This window comes from Ascidiella aspersa, chromosome 8 (genome assembly GCF_963924565.1).
Source record: "Ascidiella aspersa chromosome 8, kaAscAspe10.2, whole genome shotgun sequence".
NCBI lineage: Eukaryota > Metazoa > Chordata > Ascidiacea > Phlebobranchia > Ascidiidae > Ascidiella > Ascidiella aspersa.
Genome location: NC_139454.1, coordinates 1,605,689 through 1,625,724, shown reverse-complemented (window position 1 = coordinate 1,625,724; position 20,036 = coordinate 1,605,689). Strand labels below are relative to the sequence as shown.

Genomic DNA, 20,036 nt, shown 5'->3' with positions numbered 1-20,036 from the left:
GTCACATTACAACTCACATATGACATTTCGTGACGTTACAGTGTGACATGTTAAGCTTTACATGAACATACCAAGCCTTGTTTAGCAGTTTTGTGTAAAGTTCAACTTGTGCGAGTGAAAATGGCCGAAGCAGCCGAAGCCCAAGATGAGATTGCTGAAAATGTTCAAGATATTACCTTGGTGAGCAACTTTAAATGTTTTGTGACAACTTTACGAAAACATAAAGTGAGGTTTACAAACCAATAATATCAAGGGTTTAGTTCTTATTCCGTTTCAAGACCTTGTTCCATCTATTACCTAGTAATCCTAATTTAACCTTATTCTAGGGCTACAATGTTTTCAGCATTCTTGCCAGGAAGTAAAACTAGTAGAATTCTTACGTTTGAGTTTGCTGATGCTTCATCTTTCCATGGTAGTTACAGGCAAAAGTTACAAAAACAATAAATCAAATTTATTTTTCAGATTCAGCCCATGATTACTTTGCGGTTTCCTTAATTTTGCTAATAAGAAATTATTATTTTTTACGAAATCATAAAATTGTTTACACAAAGTATCATCGAATTACCTCAATGCTATAGACCAGGAGCGTGCAACCTTTTATCTTGCAATATGTGTATTAGCACGCCGCGGGCCACATATTTTGGTTGCGCGGGCCGCAGGTTGCACGCCCCTGATATTGACCAGTGGTTCTCAAAAGTGAGCCACTTGGCTCCCTTAGGGAGAAATTTTAAAATTTGGGGAGGAAATTTGTTCCAGGGGGAATAGGGAAGGGAAAATAGATAAAAAAAGTTGTTATCGGTTAAATGCAATAAATAATAAATAGCTTATTAATGTAATGATTGTGTTGTAAAAAGTCTATCAGACCCATAATCTAAGTCCATTCTCTCTTCACAGTTAGGCCTCAGAGCGAAAATTTTTCGCGCTTTACGCAAATGATCTTTTCTTTATAGGCCTACCATATGTTACCTTTTAGGAGGTTTTGCCCACTTTTCTCAATAAAAGTGAATGGTCCTCCGAGGACGCGCAAAAATGCCCAAATGTCCTCTTTTATCGCACCAGGAGTTGGTTGCTTATTCCTTTAACAAAACTTTTTGGCGAGACGTTACTGTAGCCATGAAACATGCTGAATTACTGGTTTAGAAAGATTTTTTTCCAACAAATTGCCCTGCCAACCCTCCACCTCAAATAATAACACAAATAGCGGATATACGCTTGATCTGTACTAGCATCGGGATTGTGACGTGTTATTTGTATAGTTTACGTTAATAATAGTCGACACCAAGTGGAATCTGTGCCTTCTTACTAAGTTGAAAATGAATAAAGAGTTATTCGAAACGTCCAAAAACCGTAAAACATCATCAAACTCAAACGTAACAATTCTACTTTCGTTTTACTTGCCGGCAAAAATGTCCTCTTTTTGGGTGCTGAAAATATGGTAGCCCTATATTAGATCTATACCTGCGTAATACGTTCAAACAAACTCAACTTTCAGACGATTAGGGCATCAAAATTACATCGTAGTAATAAATAATAAAGGTACAGTACCTCATGTTTTTTTCTGGGGAGGAATTAATAGCATTTGGGCTTGTATAAGAGGAATTCGAAAAAAACTTTGAAAATCACTGCTAGACTAACTAGACAAGCTTCTGTAAGAAATAAGAACATAGCCTGCCATACAGTAAAACTGAGGCCGCGGTCATAGCCGCGCATTTCATGCAAAATCAACGTAAAATGTGGTCAGCCACGAAAAACGTTCGTCGCGCTAACGGTTTTCACTATAGTACTCCATTTCCAACCGTGCAAATTTTACAAATAACGTTATTACAACCGCGCAAATTTGGGCGAAATGTTGTTACAGCCGCGCAAAATCCAAAGTTTCCACTCTGGGGCTAGTATGGCAATTTGTTGGAAAACCTTTTTTAAACCAGTAATTCAGCATGTTTCATTGCTACAGTATTTTTTTGGAAATAAATACAATCTCGCCTTAAAGTCTTGTTATAAGTATAACCAACTAACTCGAAATTCGAAAAATACATTTCGGCATTTTTGGGCGTCCTCGGAGGACCATTCACTTTTCAAAAAAAGAGGGCAAACCCTTCTAAAAGGTGACATATGGCAGGCCTACCTTATTTCAGACTGTGTCTTATTAGGACGTTGGTGTTATTTAAGTTTCGGTCATATTGCTTTACATTGATGCCAACTTAACTTTTTCATGTAAACAGAACAACGCAACAGTTTTCGCTGGTGGAGAAGTTCACCTGACAGAAGTGACGCAAAATATCAACGTCACAGAAGTGACGCAAAATATCAACGTCACAGAAGTGACAGAAGTGCGTAACGTCACAGAAGTGCGTAACGTCACAGAAGTGACAGAAGTGCGTAACGAGTACAACGTTCAAAACATGGTCGCGGGTGACGCCTACTTCGGTAACCCTGGCAACGTTGTAGAAGCAGATGACGTCACTGCACGAGGTGAGAAAATTTTCTTTCTTGAATATTTTTTTGGAAGTGACTGATTAGATTGGTTCACATTAAGTTTACTTCAGCGGGTATATCAGCTGGATTGCAGTTTTGACGCCAGACAGAATTCTGAGTGACGTCAGACAGAATGTCTAGGGGTAGATATGGGTTACCAGGCCATGGCTTCAAAGCTATATTGTAAATTCAAAAGTTTTTCGCCACAACCTTTTTTCTGTTAAGAGAACTTTTGCCCGTCTTAAGGAATTGATTCATTTAAAAGCACGCAATGTAAACTATACCATGTTGTGAAGTGTAAACTTACTAATCCTAAAAAGTATTTTTCTGCTTATATCCAACTAGACAAAATACCCGGTGTTGCCCAGGTTAAAACTTTTTACGATAAGCGCGACAAACGCTTATCGTAAAGGTTTCAGCTTTTTTGCGATAGGTGATATATTACGTGCATTGCTGCAATGCCCTGATTTTGTATGGTGTACCATTTCCTTGTAAGTGTAAATGAATGTGTAATTTAACATGTAACCGAAAGAAATGTTCCGTGTTGTGTATAACATTGGTCGGGTAAATAGTTTCCACAAAGTAGGACGCGTCCCTCGTGAAAGCAGCAACATTATTAGGCCCTACATATTGGAAAAGCGGTGTGTCCATAACAAATTCGTATTCCCCGAATCATTCCCGAGTTTGAGTTAAACAAAATGTAAGATTCCATCAAGCTGTGGTCTCTTAAAAACTATTACATATTATGTTGTACTCTACGTTCTTTGCTTGATCGGCGTGTTATTACCGATGATTTAAAAAGGTAATTTGTCATGTTACTAAAACGTAATGTTACGGACAGCGTAATATCCTGGCTAGAGTGCTAAATAGTGGGAAGACAGTGTGTAAATTTGTAACATTTTATTGTTCCCTAAATAAAACATTTTAAATCCCCTAATCGTTAACTAATATACAGTCTATGTGGATGCTGGTCGTCCCTTGACTATTTGTTTGATGATTGTGCCTGGAATGGTTAACTAAATGCTGCCCCACAATTGGAGTCAGACACTTTGCCTGTGTGGAAGCCGCATTTAATCGGATGGCGTTTTATAAATTATCGCTTTTATCTGCGTGACTAGGAAACATACAATTGTTCGTCTTCGCAAACTATAAAATTTTACATTCTGTAAAAACAATAGTTTGCAGCCAAATTGCAATATTGTGTGTTCATTTGAAATGAAACGACTAATACCCAACGGCTAAGCACGTCAAACATCTGTTACGTAACGAAAACCACTGACGTATATCGATAGAGAACCACTCACAAACGTAAAACCTTAAGTTGTAGCAGCCATTGCTCGCATTGCGTGGTAGTGCGCGCGCCGTGGAGAAGCGAGCGCGATTTGACCTTTTGTTCGTGGCGATCGGTGTGACGCCGCTTCTTTTGTAAGGCGACGATGACGTGCGGTCTGTCTGTCTGCCAGCGACCGAGCGGCAAACAAGTGTCGACGGTCGACCAACCGGCCAACAAACTTTTTCATTTATATAGTAGATAAATGCAGTTAGATTGAACGAATCTCTGTTATGTTTCTATTGCGTCACGTATCCTTTACATTTGTTTATTTTCGTGCGGAAGTAGCAACAGTATTGCATATCAGCACAGACGCTGGTCGTCAATTTGCTGTTTGCAGCTTATTGTGTTAAAATGTCCCCTCTATACCAAAATCAGTGGTGGGCAAACGCCGGTCCGCGGACCGGTACCGGTCCGCGAGGAGTTGGCTACCGGTCCGTAGCAAGGTTGCCTGATTAAAGTTTTGATATAATCCCAAACCGTAGGCTACGTAAAAAGCTACAAAAAAGCCATGACAAATTCAAAAACAATGAAATGTTTTTTAATATTCAAAACACATCAGCTTTCGTTTGAATTTACTCAATGGTTGATTGGTATCATAAAAATCACAATTATAGTATCAAGCATTCAAGAAGTTTAAAACAAACCAATGTGCTGTGGCCATGAGTTTCATAGCACATTCACAGCATCCAAAAATGTGTTTTCAATACAAAATCTTCTTATTCTTACAATATATCGAAAAAAGGGTCAAAATATTATGTTTTTTATGTTCAAGCGTGCTCACCTTATAGTGCCAAGAATAAAATCATGTTGGCTGGTCCCACATCTCACCCTACTTAATGTATCTAAAGTTCGCATCAAAAACGTTGTAATAGACTCCTTTGGTAAACAATTGTTATTTTTTCAAGGCCAGTCCGCGAAAAAAATCAGTTTTAAACCGGTCCGCAGTGCAAAAAAGGTTGCCGACCCTTGACACAAATGATTTAAAGGATCCAGCAGTCAAGACAAATGCGCATTCCCGGCGCCAAATCGTTCTCGGCTAGGCTGTCACTAGGGTTAGTTCGGATATGGATAATTTTTACTATCCGGATAACGGATATATCCGTATATTTGGAATTTATCTAACCTGTTAACCGGATAATAACTGCTAAGTGAGACAATCGATTTCACGAGGTTTGCATGAAAAATTAATTGTAAAATCATTACACAGTTTTATTGTAGATCTTCGTACACGCGCAGTACCAGAAAAATCACGCAAAAGCTCTTCAACTGACACTACCAGACTTTACCTTGCCGTGAGAATGCAGTCTTCTATTAAAAGAATCATTCATTATGTTTTCTTTGTGACGTGATAGTAAATTTCACTCGTGCATTTTACGAGTACCGTAGTTGAAAGTATAAGACAATAGAAGTGTGAACAAAGGTTTAATTGCGCTCAGCGGGAGTCAGCCTCTACGTCAGTGGTTCTCAACCTTTTTGTACCCGTGGCCCCTTTTTGATGCTTTCAAATGGCCGCGGACCCCTTACATTTTTATGGTGGAATATCTGCGTTTATAGTTCTTTTCAATAATTCAGTATATCTGCGCTGTACCTTATGTTGAATAAATTAACAGACAACACCAAATTACTTTATAACACGTTTATTTTAATGTGATTTCTGCTGCGGACCCCTGGTTGAGAACCACTGCTCTACGTAACAAAGAATGTTCAAACTTACTAAAAAGTGTAAAACGCATTAGCAACGATACTCTTTTAGCCGGTTAACCGGCAGAATTATATCCGGATATCAGATAGAAAAAAAAACTGCGGTTAACCGGTTAACCGTTATCCGGATAATCTAACCCTAGCTGTCACTGGAAAAATAACTGCGATTCCATATATCAGTCGAAATAATGATACTATAATACCATTATAGTATAATTATTATAGTATCATTGGTCAAACTTACTGAAACTTCTGTCAACTGTGAATTCGTTACAATTTTCCTTCGACCTTAAAGTTACAACACGTACTGCGCTATGCTTGGGTTCGTCTATCTGTCTGGGATAAAGTAACTCTCTTTCTATTTGGAGGATTGCGAGACCACTCGATGTAGACTCGCATATTAAGCTTATTCTCATTTATTTTCGGCCCCATGCTATACGAACAGAATGGCGGCCAGTCGGTTTATGAACTAATCCAAATAATCATCAATACTTTAGCATATTAGAATAAGGACTTGTGGGGAACAAACAGGTCTTAAAAATGGCCTTATCCAAAATGCTAATTTTTTTAAATCCATTTAATACCACACAATCACTATTGTTTGGTTTTATTTTGTGCTTTTTGTTGCAAACGTTTAGGTTCTAACATCGCCTGGCTTGAACAACTGGTTGAAGAAAAAGGTAAGTTCAACATATTTGTGCTTAATAATCTTTTAGAACTAGATATCAGTAAAGTGTTTTTGCCTTGGGCCCACCAGACACTTTGCAAACTTGCGTCACTCCCTTGCCTAAGTTTGAACCGAAACTCGTCAAAACATTTCAGCATAATTAAGCGATAGTTTAAAAGCGAAATAAGGGTTCTCTGACATTTAAGCGCCGCAAAAATAACGCAGAAATGAAAAACACTACATATTAATTAATTAACACCAAGGAGTCGAACCGTTTCACTTGAGTATAAAAATAACAAGATTTCATTTTAAAATCTCTCTATATAGTGGCCAATTATTATTTTTTTTTATGGCTTAATGTTAATTTAATGTTAGTCAAATTTTTATTTGAAATATTTTGCGAATGTTGTCGAACCTAAACATGGTAGTCTATAACTTGACTTTTTAAACTATAAGTACCGGTATGTGTTTGCGTTTGGTTAAGGCTACTCATAATATTCGGTTCAGTTCGAGGTCATCTTAAAATCTTACAAAAATACGGTTCTGGTTTGGATAATTATGCAAATGTCCTTTTTAATTTTATAAGTATAAAAAACAAGCTTCTTACATACCTCTCTAGTAGCCTCATTAAGCTTATATGTGGCAAGTAATTTTAGGGTTTCACGTTTATTTTGTGTTCTAAATAATTTTTTCAAATATTTTGCAAATGCGTCGAACGCAAAAATGGTAAAACATACCTTGATCCTTTAAAGCAGTGGTCGGCAAACTGTGGACCGCGACCCAAATGTTGGCCGCAGAGCCATTTTAGTGGGCCGCGAGTTACTTTTAAATGTATTTTAGTGTTATCATGTGATTGTGGGCCGCGTGATAGCCGTGCACTCATTGCACTTCATTTTAAAAGTGTATTGGGCTGAGAATTATAGTGTCTCAGCCTGGTTCAGATCCGCGCGCCAAATGTGGCCATGTTCCTCCAACTGAAACCAATAGGCGCAATTTTTTGCGTTTCGCGTGATAAACGTGGTTTATTTGCATAATACGTGTGATTTCTGTTAGAGAAGAACACGTTCGTTTTGTTAAATTACTTGAACTGTGACGCTACTTGTGACGTCAAATGTGCGGATTTTTATGTTCTTCTATCAGTTTTACTTTAATCCAGTGTTTCTTAACCTTTTTTACTTAAGGGCGCACGTTAGAGACGTATGAACACGTGGCGGCGCACCTTACGAGCGAAGCGAGCGCGAAATTTTTGACGATATTTCTCTTAAATTGCCTGCAATTTTTTTTATTATATAGGTTTATAGTTGCATATCTTTAAAGGGAATCCAGCCTTTAAGACTGAAAACGTTATTTTGTCCATTTAAGTCTTAATCCGATTAATTTTGGACTTATTTCGACATGTTTAGGTCTTATCGAGTCACTTAAACGCTGCTTTAATCTATGTGCTGTCAGGGCACCGCTGTTTGGCACAAATGTTTGGTCCTGTTTGGATATATTGGTGGGTACGGTAATGGGTGGGGTTAGAAAATGGGTTAGTGTTGAAATTATGACGGGAGTTAGCAATGTACTTAGGGGTGGGGTTTGGGGAAAATCAGTATTTTATACGCTAATATACGCCCAAAGGCGATATTCTAGTTTCTTGCTTCGTTTGACTCATGATTTTGCAGTCCAATTTATGTTTAATTATACTATAAATGCCATTATTTTCAATATTTGAATTCATATGCGTCACGTCTCCTTTTAACTAAAGTTTTGACAATTTAAACAAATAAACCCAATTTGTTTTGCGCCACCCTTTTGCCTTTATATTTGCGCGTAAGTTCGTTCGAAAACAAATGGTGTTTCTATAAACCACTACAAAAACAGCAGCGGATCGAGGATATTTGTTTTGAGTTGGAGGCATTAGAATGACGTCACAAAACAATAGTTCTTAGAAACAACACTTGTTTTACTCGAACGAACTCGTGCGCAAATACGAAGCTAAAATCCATCTTAATTGCGCGTATTTTGAAAAAAGTTGATTTATTTGTTTTAAGTTGGCAAAACTTCAATTAAAAGGATGCGTGACGCATATGGCACATAAAAGGATTCGAAAATGGATATAGTATAATTGCAATGTAAAGTCATAAGTCACAACGACAAAATACAGCCAAATACGCAATAATATCCAGTACAGCATAAGATTAAAATCGTCTGAAAAAGACCTAAATCTGTCGCAATAAGGCTTAAATTTGTCGAAACAAGGCCTAAATTTTGGAATTTAGTCCTAAATTCATCACAATAAGGCCTAAATTCTTCAGAATAAGGCCTGAACGGCCAAAAAAAGAAGGTGGGACGATCAGTGGCTATCGGCCGTTTGGTGAATACATTTGGACGCCCTAGACCAGGGATGTCCGACCTGGAGCCTAATATTTACGTGCGGCCCACCCACTTATTCTAACTTTCAGTAGCCTTTATTAAAACTAATTGTTTCGACTATCATCAAAACATTTAAAAAGCGCAGTTTTTGATGATAGCCCAATCTTATATTTTTTCTGAGACTATAATCGAGTCTAATGTCGCATTTCAACATCCATTGCTAAGCAAGATGTGTGTTTTTCTAAATGTGTGTTTTTGCGGACCGTTTTAAGGAAATGTATCAGCCCAAACATGTAAAAACTCAAATTGTTGCGCTCTGCCATAATAAAAAAAAAAAATAAGGTCGCTATTACTTGAATATTTGCGCACGAGTTCACTCTTGAAGAGCGGGTGTTTATAAGTTAAATTGTTTTATGACGTCACGATATGTCGTAACTTATGACGTCACCCCTTTAATTTAAGAGGTTTTGCGGCACATCGAAATTTCTAAAGTGGCAATTTGCGGCCCATTCTGAAGTTAGACAACGCTGCTCTAGTCTGACTGGACTTTTGTTCCTGTTTGGGGTTATTGTTGGGTAATGGGTGGGGTTAGAAAACGGGTTGAAAGAGTTGAAATTATTAGGGGAGTTAGCGATGTACTTAGGGGTGGGGTTTAGGGGTGGGGTTTGGGGTTTGGGGTTGGTTAAAGTATTGTTTAGACGTGATTTTGCCCTTTTAGGTCTTATTCCGCCGGATTTAGGCCTTATTCCGATTTAGACGGTACTAATAACATTAGGTATTAGTGGTAATTTAGGAGACGTGTTGTCCTCGGTGTAGTACTATGCAACTAAACTAAGTTTACCAAGCGAAACGCAAAAAAAAACCATTGCGTCTATTTGGTTTCAGTTGGCAAAACGTTTACCTTAAATGCATAAAAGATAACATATATCACCTCAAGAGTTGAATGGCGGCACCCGTAATCACATAAAAAGTTCGCACGAAACGCAAAAATGTTACTCACGATACAATAGCCATATTACATGAATCGAAAATTACATTAACTAGTTATATTTTGGTAGAAATTGCATTTTGCAGGTAGTCTAAGTCCACACAGCGTTAGGCTGTGGACACCAGGAAAAGGTGAAATATTACACGGCGCCTTGATGCCGAAAACACTGCCATAACGTAATAAAAAACATACTAGAAAAGGAAAAATGTACGAGCGAAGCGCGAAAACTTGTACGTTTACATATTGTTAAAGTTGGCAAAAATTAAAGTTTAACTGAGAGGCACTCTCAGGGCCACATTTGGCACGCGGGCCAGAGCCACGCTTAGACAGTAGGCAATGTTTTTTAGCCACACCAACTTTTAAAATAAAGTGCAATGAATGTACGGCTATTACGCGGCCCACAACTACAGAATAATTCTAAACTATTTAAAATAGCTCGCGGTCCAATAAAATGACTCTGCCACCCACAGTTTGCCGACCACTGATCTAAACGCTGATAGAATACTTTAAAGTTTTAGCTACTTATATTGAACCTAAATTTTTGACTTGAACCCACCAAACTTATGCATGCGTTTGTGTGGTTTTCGTCGGTAAGTTTGCAACATTTTGTACGACCACAAAAGTACAAATAAAACATTTTAAACCCCGTCCAAAATATGATTTAATGTCATATTGGGTGCTGACTGAATCCGTGTGAACATACAAACGCGCTATTATGACGTCATTTTTAAGCTATTTTGATTAATTTCAAACTTATGTTTTAATCTTAGAAAGCTCCCCCTGACTATTTACCCGGATTGCGCAGATAAAAATACACCCGTTAATGTTTATATATCGGTTTAGCTTCTTTGTTGTACTGGTAAATAGCCACTTCCGAATATAAAACTTGGTTTAATTTATATTTTTATGCTAACGAGCTGGATCTGACGTAGTTTAAAAACTTTCTCCTTTAAAAATAAATGATAAAAGTCATATTCTTATTATTGACACCCCATTGTGATGTTATTCGGTTATTGTAACTTGTAAGCAAGCAATTTAACTAAAGCTGTTGTTTTGCTTAATAGAAGATATTATGAAATATTTTGTGTAATTTGAGTGGCGACCACAAACGTATTCTTTCACTTGTTTGAACTTTTATTATTCTTATTGTACATTTACGGCATTGGCTGCTTATCACTGATGTTACTATTTCCAAACTGTTAGGTTTTAGCATTTTGTAAAACACTAATTTGTTTCTTTAATACCACTTGTCCACCGTGTTACTAAACAATTTTTTTAAATATTTAAAAAAAATATTACTGTATATCTTACCAACTCTTTTAAATTGCTTTAATTGCGATATTTTATGGTTTTTGTTATCGCTGTATAGTTGCACACATGTTTTCATACAATTGTTATATTTTGTTGTAAGTTGTACTGAAATATTTTGCTTTCCTAGTATCATTTACTTCTCGTACTAATATCATTTATTTATGCAATTATAATGTCTTCCTTATTCTTGATATGGCTGGTCGCAGAGTAGCATGGTGGAAAGGTTTTTCGTTGTTAATTGTTTTTAGCAGGGGAAGCAATAATGCAATATTAATACCTATTACAAACTTAGAAAAAAATTATACGCTAATTTTACACCTTGGAAATGATTTACACCTTTGTTAGTAAAACACCCCTTATAGCAGTTCTTCTTAACCTTTGTTAATTGCCGAGTCCGACAAATTACGAAATCTTTCGTTGAACCCCAAATTTTCGCTCAGTCACCGAAATAAATATCCACCATTTAATTGTCATAGATTTCTGATCAATGTGTATTCTGTTGTTGATTTGTGACCAGTTATGAGAATTGAGGCTTTAACACAGTGGGTCTTGAACGTTTGTGGCACACTAAATGTTTATAACTTGACAATTGTCCTTCATACATGGCAAGGCAATAGGTAAACGTCCTAATGTTATCAGTTTTCTAATATATAGTGTGCCCAGCTACCAACCCCACCATGCCACTGAGCACCAACAATATATTACCACCATTGTATTTTCATTTATTTATTGGCGTTTGCTTTAATGAACATTTATTTTTTCTAATTATACCACAAACCTTTCAAATTACATGAAATATTTCATATTCTTATGTTGTTATGTAAATATGTGTTCTTGTATGTTTGGACAGTGCATACCAACTTGTGTATTGTTTCACTGGTCAGTTTGGTGACATATTAGGTTGCAACAGTTCTGACACAGTTCTAACAGTTATTTTTGTGTTAAAGTGGACCTGAAGCCTCCGGGCAGTCTAGTCACATGATATCGATGTGTTCATTGCATTGTTGTGGTCGTCCAGAGTGGAGAAGTTATTTGGATGAATTGTTTGTAGGATTTCATAATAGCCATTTAATACGATGTCTGGTCCTTGGCCCAGTTTTGAAAAAGACAGGCCAGATGATTTGCATTTGTCAGTCCACAGTTTGCCGATCCCTGCTTTATAGAACTGCAGTCTCTTTTCTGTCATCTCTCAAATCTTGTTTGAAATGTAATATTATCATTGTATGTTGACTCAGATTTAAACTTTTTCTGTGTTTGATTTATTTTAAACTTTTGTTCAGCTCATTAAACCATTACAAGCCCCAATTTGTCGGCTAGGGTTCAAGTGGGGTTTGTTCAGATATTAGGAGCTTTTAGTATTTGAATAACGGATATATCTAGATATTTGTACTTTAACCTAACCGGTTAATCACATAATAAAAATCCGCATCCTAGAAAAGGAAAACATCTGCCCACAGCAAATTTGGCGAAAACAAGCTGAAAAGGTGTAAAAGCGAACCGAAAACGTTAATTGTGATATCAGGTTAACCGCTAATATTATATCAGATAACAAAAACAACTTCGGTTAATCGGTTAACCGCTAACTGGAAACTAAAACCCTGGTTCAAAGTAGAATATAGTCTATCGGCGTGGTACAATTTTCTATCATCGCCAAATGTCAAACTTTTCTTGGAGTTAGTTTTTAGTTGTCCTATGGAGGTGTCTTCTAAGTTGTTGTAACACAAACTTCTGAAAAAAAACTAATTAATTAAAATCTAAAGCTTTGAAAATGTTGTGATGCAAAAGACGTTTTTATTTCTTTTATGTATACTAGACCAGCGGTTTTAAATGCTGATTAATGTTGTTGGTAATTGCCACCATAGCTGCGTTTCTTTATTTTGTGTTGTTCCTTAAAGTCGTGAATTTGCAGACATCTGCTTGGTAGTGTAAGGCTAAAGTTCAGTTTGATTGACATGTTTCTGTTGTTCAAGTTTTGATTCCAGTTAAAGTTCTTCACTTTAGTCGAGTTTTTTTAATTCTCAGATGCAGCTTTGCGAGCGAACCAGAAAAAAGTGGCCAACATCAAAGTCAAATCTCAAGAAACAGTCTTGGTTAAACTCCTGGTCATTAAAAGGAAGAACGTCGAAGAAGAAGGTTTTAACGCAATGTTGGTCTATAGAGGCAATGAGAAAAATGTTACCTTTTTTGAGGTGGATGAATTCTGTCAGGCTGCAAAAGAAAATGCAATCAAAGAAGCAGAATCTAAATTCAGCGACCAGGCAGCGAAAGTTCATTTCATTGCAAAGTATGGCAACTTTATCATCATTTTTGGAGGAGCTGGCTATGGCAAAACCACCTTAGGGTTACAAATTCTGCAATATGGGTGTGATACTCAACCTGCATCTGGCTACATCTTCTATGTAAACCTGCCATCGTTAGACAACAGCAAAGAAATGAGTGTTTTTGAGTTCCTGATAAAGCTATTCAACTCAAACTGGAAATATCATTTGGAAACAGATAATAAAATTCTGGAAAGAATCTCCAAATCCAATAATGTTTTGATCATCATGGATTCAATGGATGAAACAGGTTTCAATCTTTCAATGAAAGCACCAGTCATTGGTTTGTACGAAAGAGCAAAACCAGAAGTCATTCTCCAAAACCTTTTGCGGTCTGACATTCTTGGCAATGCTTTCAAGTATCTTATTACACGACCGGAAGCTTATCTCCAGTTGAACCCAGATTGCAAGTCACACTTCCCACTTGAGGTACTTGGTCTCGGCGAAAATTCACAGGATTTGCTTTTCAAGGAAATTTGCAAAAGTCAGGAAAAATATGAAAAAGTTAAAGAGGTTCTCGATCAAAATCCAGCAGCCAATGCATTAAGCTTCATCCCATTATTTGCCAAAGCAATTCCAAAATACATTCTAAAGCATGGATTGGATGGTGGTGCATTTACTACTACTGATGTGTTCACATCTTTTCTGAACGAATACATTCACTCTGTTCACTTCAAGGAAGATGAAAAGGTACTTCGCAAGCTCTCTGATTTAGCTTTGTATGGAATGCTTAATAAAAAAGTCACCTTTGAAGCACAAGATTTTACCAAAGTTGATCTTGAAACAAAAGGTTTGGGGGATTTTCTCAAAGTTCAAGGTTGGTCCAGTGATATAAGCCTTAAAATTTTAGAAGGAGACAAAACAGTTTTGTTCAATCACAAGCTCCTGCAAGAGTTTTTTGCAGCACTCAAGATTATGTTTGACACCCCCATGGAACGGTTTAAAGAGCTACTGGAAAACTTGAAAAGTGTCGATTGGGAAATGGTTCTTCAATTTCTCTTCGGTCTGCTCAATCCGAAACTCCAATGCAAGCTAAACGCGCTGTTTCCAATCTCTTCAGCTGATGTTTCCACCAAGAGAAGCTTGCTCAAGGATCTGCTTGTTTCCATGACTAAAGATTTCGCCAAAACATCTGTGAAGGATTTCCCAGTTTCAATCGCTTCTATTTATGACATTGGTGTTGAGGATCTTGAAAAATACAGTGATTTTGTATCACGTCCAGACGACAAGAGGTTGTTCACGCTGTGCAGTCTCGCCTACGAGTCTATGCTTGATGACATCACAAGATCAGTGGTGGAAGTTTTCCCGGACATGGTTTTGCTTTCGCGCACAATTCTTCCCAACCACGTGGCAAGTCTCTGTCACGTGCTTCGCGCCACCAACAAACCAATCACCATCAACGTTGGAGCTTTAGGGGAACGAGCCAAGTTCATCGGGGATGGATTGGAGATGCTGATCGAGAACGTTGCTGAAACACAACACACGGTTGGTTATTTAATAAATATATAAAGTATATAATATTGTATTTTGTCGGTCATATGTTAGTTACACTGCTTAAATTTTTGATGTATTTTGCTTTTCAGTGCTAGATAAAGCTACTTAAATATAATTTAATTTTAATTATTATTTAGTTTTATTCAAGTTTATCCTGGCTTGACGCTTTATAAGGTTGGGGGTTCGGACCCCCCCCCTTTTTTTTTTGTAAGTGACATTTTCGTTTTTTGTACGTTTTTGTCACTCATCGTTCTAAGCGGCAATGTTTTTAATGTAATTTGGTCACGCGTCTTAAGCTAATGCGAAATTAAAATCAAACGCAAAACGCCGTTTTTCTTTTCTTGTTCGGTCAGCCGTAAGCGCTAGGTAGTTTTTTTCTTTTGCCTTTTGTTGTTCGTTCAGGTTGGCTGATTGCCAAGTGTGTGTTCGACAATCAGCAACAATAAATCAAGCTGTCTCCGCCTTTTTCTCGCTAAAAACGTCGAGTTAGGCGGTGCTGAGGTTTCTTGCTGTTTGCTGTCCGCGTTAATATCAGATGTCGGTGTAAGACAGGGGTCGGCATACTACGGCCTGGGGGCCGGATCCGCCCACCACCTCTCAATACTTTTTGGCCACTTAACTAGTAAGTGCAAAATATTTTCTCGCTTAGCGCGAATGATCTTTCTGCGTCCGGTTTGTTTGCCTTTTGACGATGTCTTTCAAATAGATCAGCGCTTCCTTACCGTTGCGCCGTGGAAGGCATAAGACGTCATTACGATCGCTATTTTATGACGTCATATCCGTCGCTATATTATGACGTCATTAACGTCAGAGTTGAAAATTCGTAACCACCCCCCCATTTTGGATTTCTGGATACGCCCCTGATTTGACGACATTTAAAAAATGTGATGTGCTAGAGAAAAACGGAATGTATATTCGAAATTAGCGCGAAAAATATATCTAAGGTGAAATACTCACAATTTCGATTAGAAGAAAAAGTGAAAATTTGTTGACCAGTGTAATAATCAAGTCATTTTGGTGCGAAATCCGGCCTGCAAACGTAAATCTTACAGTTATCCGGCCAGGGATCACAAGCTTTAACAATTATCCGGCCCCTTAACAAATTATCCGGCCCTGAAAAATCGTTTGCCAACCTGTCCTATACAACTACAAAGTGTGCGTGTTTGATTGAATTGGGGAGGTGGCGGCTGTAGGTTAAATGGTGTATAATGGTGGGCTATGGTGCGATGGCAACACAAATATTAAATCCGCGAAGGTGATTATTTAATAGGGTACGATAGTTTGTGTTGCATTCCTGGAAGGGGGGAGGGGGGTCATTAATCAGGTCCAGGGGCGTATCCAGAAATCCAAAAAGGGGGTCCCGATTTTTCAACTTGGGTAATTCCCCGTTTTTTGTCTGACGGTAATGACGTCATAAGTAATGTCAGAAACAGCCAATTAACGTCCAGCAAAACCAAACTTTTAGACGCAAAACGCACACGTACGTCGTCGACAAACCTGCCAGATGCCATCTGAGAAACCGCTCAGGAGAAAAACGAAAACAAGATCCGCGTACGGAAGTTCTCTAAATTACAAGCACGTCTTTCGCCACCTGCAATACTAAACGGAGATTGTTTCTCCCCCGTGTTATTTGATTAGCGCAACATCTGCAAAAATGGCACTTCAATAATTAATCTATTTTAAAGTTTTTAACCTTTTTAATTGAGGGCACACCTGGCGAGCGAAACGAGCGCAATTTTTTTGGTGGGGATAACGGCATTTCTTCTCAATTTCTTACAAGTTTTTATTACATTACCGAAAATAAAAAAAACGTTAAAAAATATATGTCCAATGTTTGAATACATTTTCCGTTTGTCCGCGACGCACTTGACAGCCTTCCACGGGGCAATGGTGGTAAAGCGATGATCTAATTCTAAAGACAGCATCAAAACATAAAAAACGGACGTAGAAAGAACATTCGCGCCAAGCGCGAACAATTTTTCGCACTTACGTAGTTAAAATACTCAAAAAGTATTTAACATGGACTCGTGTAAAGTTTGTCGAAGAGGCAGCGGGACCAATGAATTACAGAGACCGCTTGATTGATTGTTATTAATTGTCGGATACGCCACTGATCAGGTTGTTCAATATCTAGCTGAGTTTAGCGCACCTAGGAAGTCTAATCTATCATTTGAGTTTTCACACTCTGCTATATTTCAGATTCGCAAGTTCCACGTAGATGAGGCCACCACCAGCATTGCAATTCTAGCACCGATGGTTCCACAGATGCAAGAATTGGAGATCTGTGAAAGCAACCTTTCTGTCGACGATATCAAACTTATCTGCGAAAACTTGCAAAGGAAAGCACAACCGGTACTAATACATATATCACACATAATAATTGAATTTATAAGCTGTGTGTGTTATGACAGAGCATGAATTATTTGAGAGTAAATAATTTCTTTCTAAAGTAATAAAAAAAAAACTCAAAAGTATTAACATGGTAAACACCAAGCCATTCACTATTATGTTAGATGCAGGTGTCAATGTTGATATGTGAAACCTGTAATTCCAGTTACGTCACTTGCATACTATGACGTAACATACATTCACCCCACACAACCAACTGGTACAACTTCATCTACTTTGTTGCATGTAGATTGAGTATCTTGAATTGAGCGGCAACAATCTGGATGAAGCTGGGGTGAAGCTGCTATCCGGGTGCATCCCCTACATCAAGAGGCTTTATCTCAGGCGATGCGGACTCACATCCGACCATCTCCTGGTGTTGGCGAGCAGCATCGAACAACGACAACATCCCGTGATTAACAAAGTGTAGTAATATTGTGTGATATTATCGACACCCATCTAATACAAGTGAAACCCACAATAAGACTTACTAAGCAACACTATAGAAAGCAGAATTATCTGTAACAGCATAAGTTTACGACCAACAACATAATAAAACCAAATACTGTAATATCTGTGACGAAATGAAAACGAACCTGTTGGAAAAGTCACAAATTATTCGCATTTAGATCTAAAGGCCAAAATCACATGTCAAACTGTAGGACGAGGGTTGATCACTGTTTAGGCACCCTAGCTTTGGCACCGGAGTGTTTGCCTCTGTTTGGGTTTAGATTTTGGCTTAGGGTTGGAATTATTGCTGAAGTTAGTGTAGTACCACTAATACTTTTTGCACTGTGACGTAACATACAGTCACCCCAGACAACCAACTGGTACAACTTCATCTACTTTGTTGCATGTAGATTGAGTATCTTGATTTGAGCTTCAACAATCTGGATGAAGCTGAGGTGAAGCTGCTATCCGGGTGCATCCCCTACATCGAGAGGCTTGTACTCAGTCGATGCGGACTCACATCCGACCATCTCCTGGTGTTGGCGAGCAGCATCAAACAACGACAACATCCCGTGAGTTCACAAAGCACTGAGGCTTCGAACCTCTTGATTGCCCAACCTGATATTTCCATGCAATGGTAGTCCTCTGTCAGACCAGGGACGAATATACTGGTAAAGGTCCCTGGGGCTGAGGATAGTTAATCACCCTAATACTCAATTTACAGTTTTATATTTTTATTCAAATGTCGTTGAACGACGCGGCATCGTGTTTATTTTACACAAATCCGCATTTTGTTTACAATTCAGTATTTTTTAAATATTTTTCAATATTTGTTCTATTATTTTTTTCTTGGTAAAAATGCCCTGGCCCATGTTTTGGACTGTTGCCATTTTCAACAACACAAACAATTAGCAAGGATTTAAGCAACAAATTAAAAGTGAAAGAATACAAGAAAGCAATATTTTGCCCCTTGTTTATTTCTGTTGTCTAAACCTCCTTGTGTTTATGCAGATGGATTTCTTGACCCTTGTTTATTTCTGTTGTCTAAACCTCCTTGTGTTTATGCAGATGGATTTGTTGCCCCTTGTTTATATCTGTTGTCTAAACCTCCTTGTGTTTATGCAGATGGATTTGTTGGCCCTTGTTTATTTCTGTTGTCTAAACCTCCTTGTGTTTATGCAGATGGATTTGTTGGCCCTTGTTTATTTCTGTTGTCTAAACCTCCTTGTGTTTATGCAGATGGATTTGTTGTACCTGAGTGAAAACAAGATCGGGTCACGTGGTGCTGGTTGCCTGGCAACAATTGCGCACAAAGTGAACCAGCTGATGTTGAGAGATTGTGGAATCGATGAAGTTGGAGAACTGAGTGAAGCAATCGCACGCAGGGAGCATCCAGTAAGTTGCCTCATCTAAACTCGATCGTGGTTCCTAGGGCGTGTCCACAAGCGGTATATATATATATTTAGTATTAATATTATTCATTATTGTGTGAAAATATGACGCAAGGAATTCCCGCAAAACGTGGCTAATCATCAGGGCTGGATAAAAGTTGATCGCCACCAAAACTAATTTAAACTTTATATTCATTTAATCATTCCCTGAGTAACCATAATGTTGAATTCAAAATTACAAAAATTTAATCAAATTATAAAAAAATATTATTTTAGCTTTTATTGAAGTCCAATAAATGCCTTTTCAGCAGCGTTGATGAAATGTCTGGGCTAAGGTTGTTTCTATTTCAATCATGGTCTGGGATTACATAAGAAAAGAAAAACAAGAAGTGTATAAATATAAAATAGTGGAATTATGAAGAGGCTGTCGTTAGTCTTATCATTGCGATAAATATTTCGTTTCTGTTGGTTTGTTTTATATATTCTTCCTCATACAGCGGTGAACACAATTAGTGGCGAAATACACCGACATTTTGTCAATTAATATAACTTAATGTGCAGGAAGTGTAAGCCGTCCTATACTATTATTCCCAGTATTAAAGTCTAAAAATTACGAATCCCAGCCAATACGTGGGTGGTATGAGTGCCTTTTTTCATATAAACCAATTTAATATTGCAATTTCAGCCATGATTCGCGGTCATCGCAGTGCTTTTACCTTTAGGTTATTAACAACTGACGGTAGCTTAACTTCTCAGGGCTAAAGCAAATTTTAACCTGAAAAAATTATCTTTTTCCATTTGTTTTGCTTGTTTGACCATAGCAATGGCGTCATTTGGTATATACTTATCGGAATAAAATGTAAAGTGTCTAGATTTCAAACAAGCTATGATGAGTCTATATTGGTTGTCAACATTAAGCGTAAGTTTGTTGTTCACCTCAAGTTGTAATTGTTCGCAGATGGAGTTTCTTGATGTGAGAAACAATCCAATCGGCGACCGCGGGGCCAGTGCGTTGGCAAGATGTCGGGGAAAGATTGGATTGTTGTATAGTGACAACTGCAACTTCACATCAGCTGGAGAACAAGAGTTGGAATCGGCCGAACGGCGCCACCATGTGAGAACTTGCTTCAACTAATCGCTGTTCGATTAATTTGCATATTGCTGA

The 20,036-nt window shown here is 37.9% G+C and overlaps 1 protein-coding gene across 1 annotated transcript; it reads left to right on the top strand.

The window, feature by feature from the left end:
* Positions 1-120: 120 nt before the first annotated feature.
* LOC146134800 (NACHT, LRR and PYD domains-containing protein 3-like) lies at positions 121-20,006 on the top strand. Its single transcript, XM_083395653.1, has 8 exons — positions 121-180; positions 2,223-2,472; positions 12,853-14,633; positions 16,842-16,994; positions 17,281-17,442; positions 17,891-18,052; positions 18,720-18,875; positions 19,830-20,006. The coding sequence occupies exons 1-8, from the start codon at positions 121-123 to the stop codon at positions 20,004-20,006; spliced, it is 2,901 nt and encodes a 966-aa protein (XP_083251779.1).
* Positions 20,007-20,036: the final 30 nt, after the last annotated feature.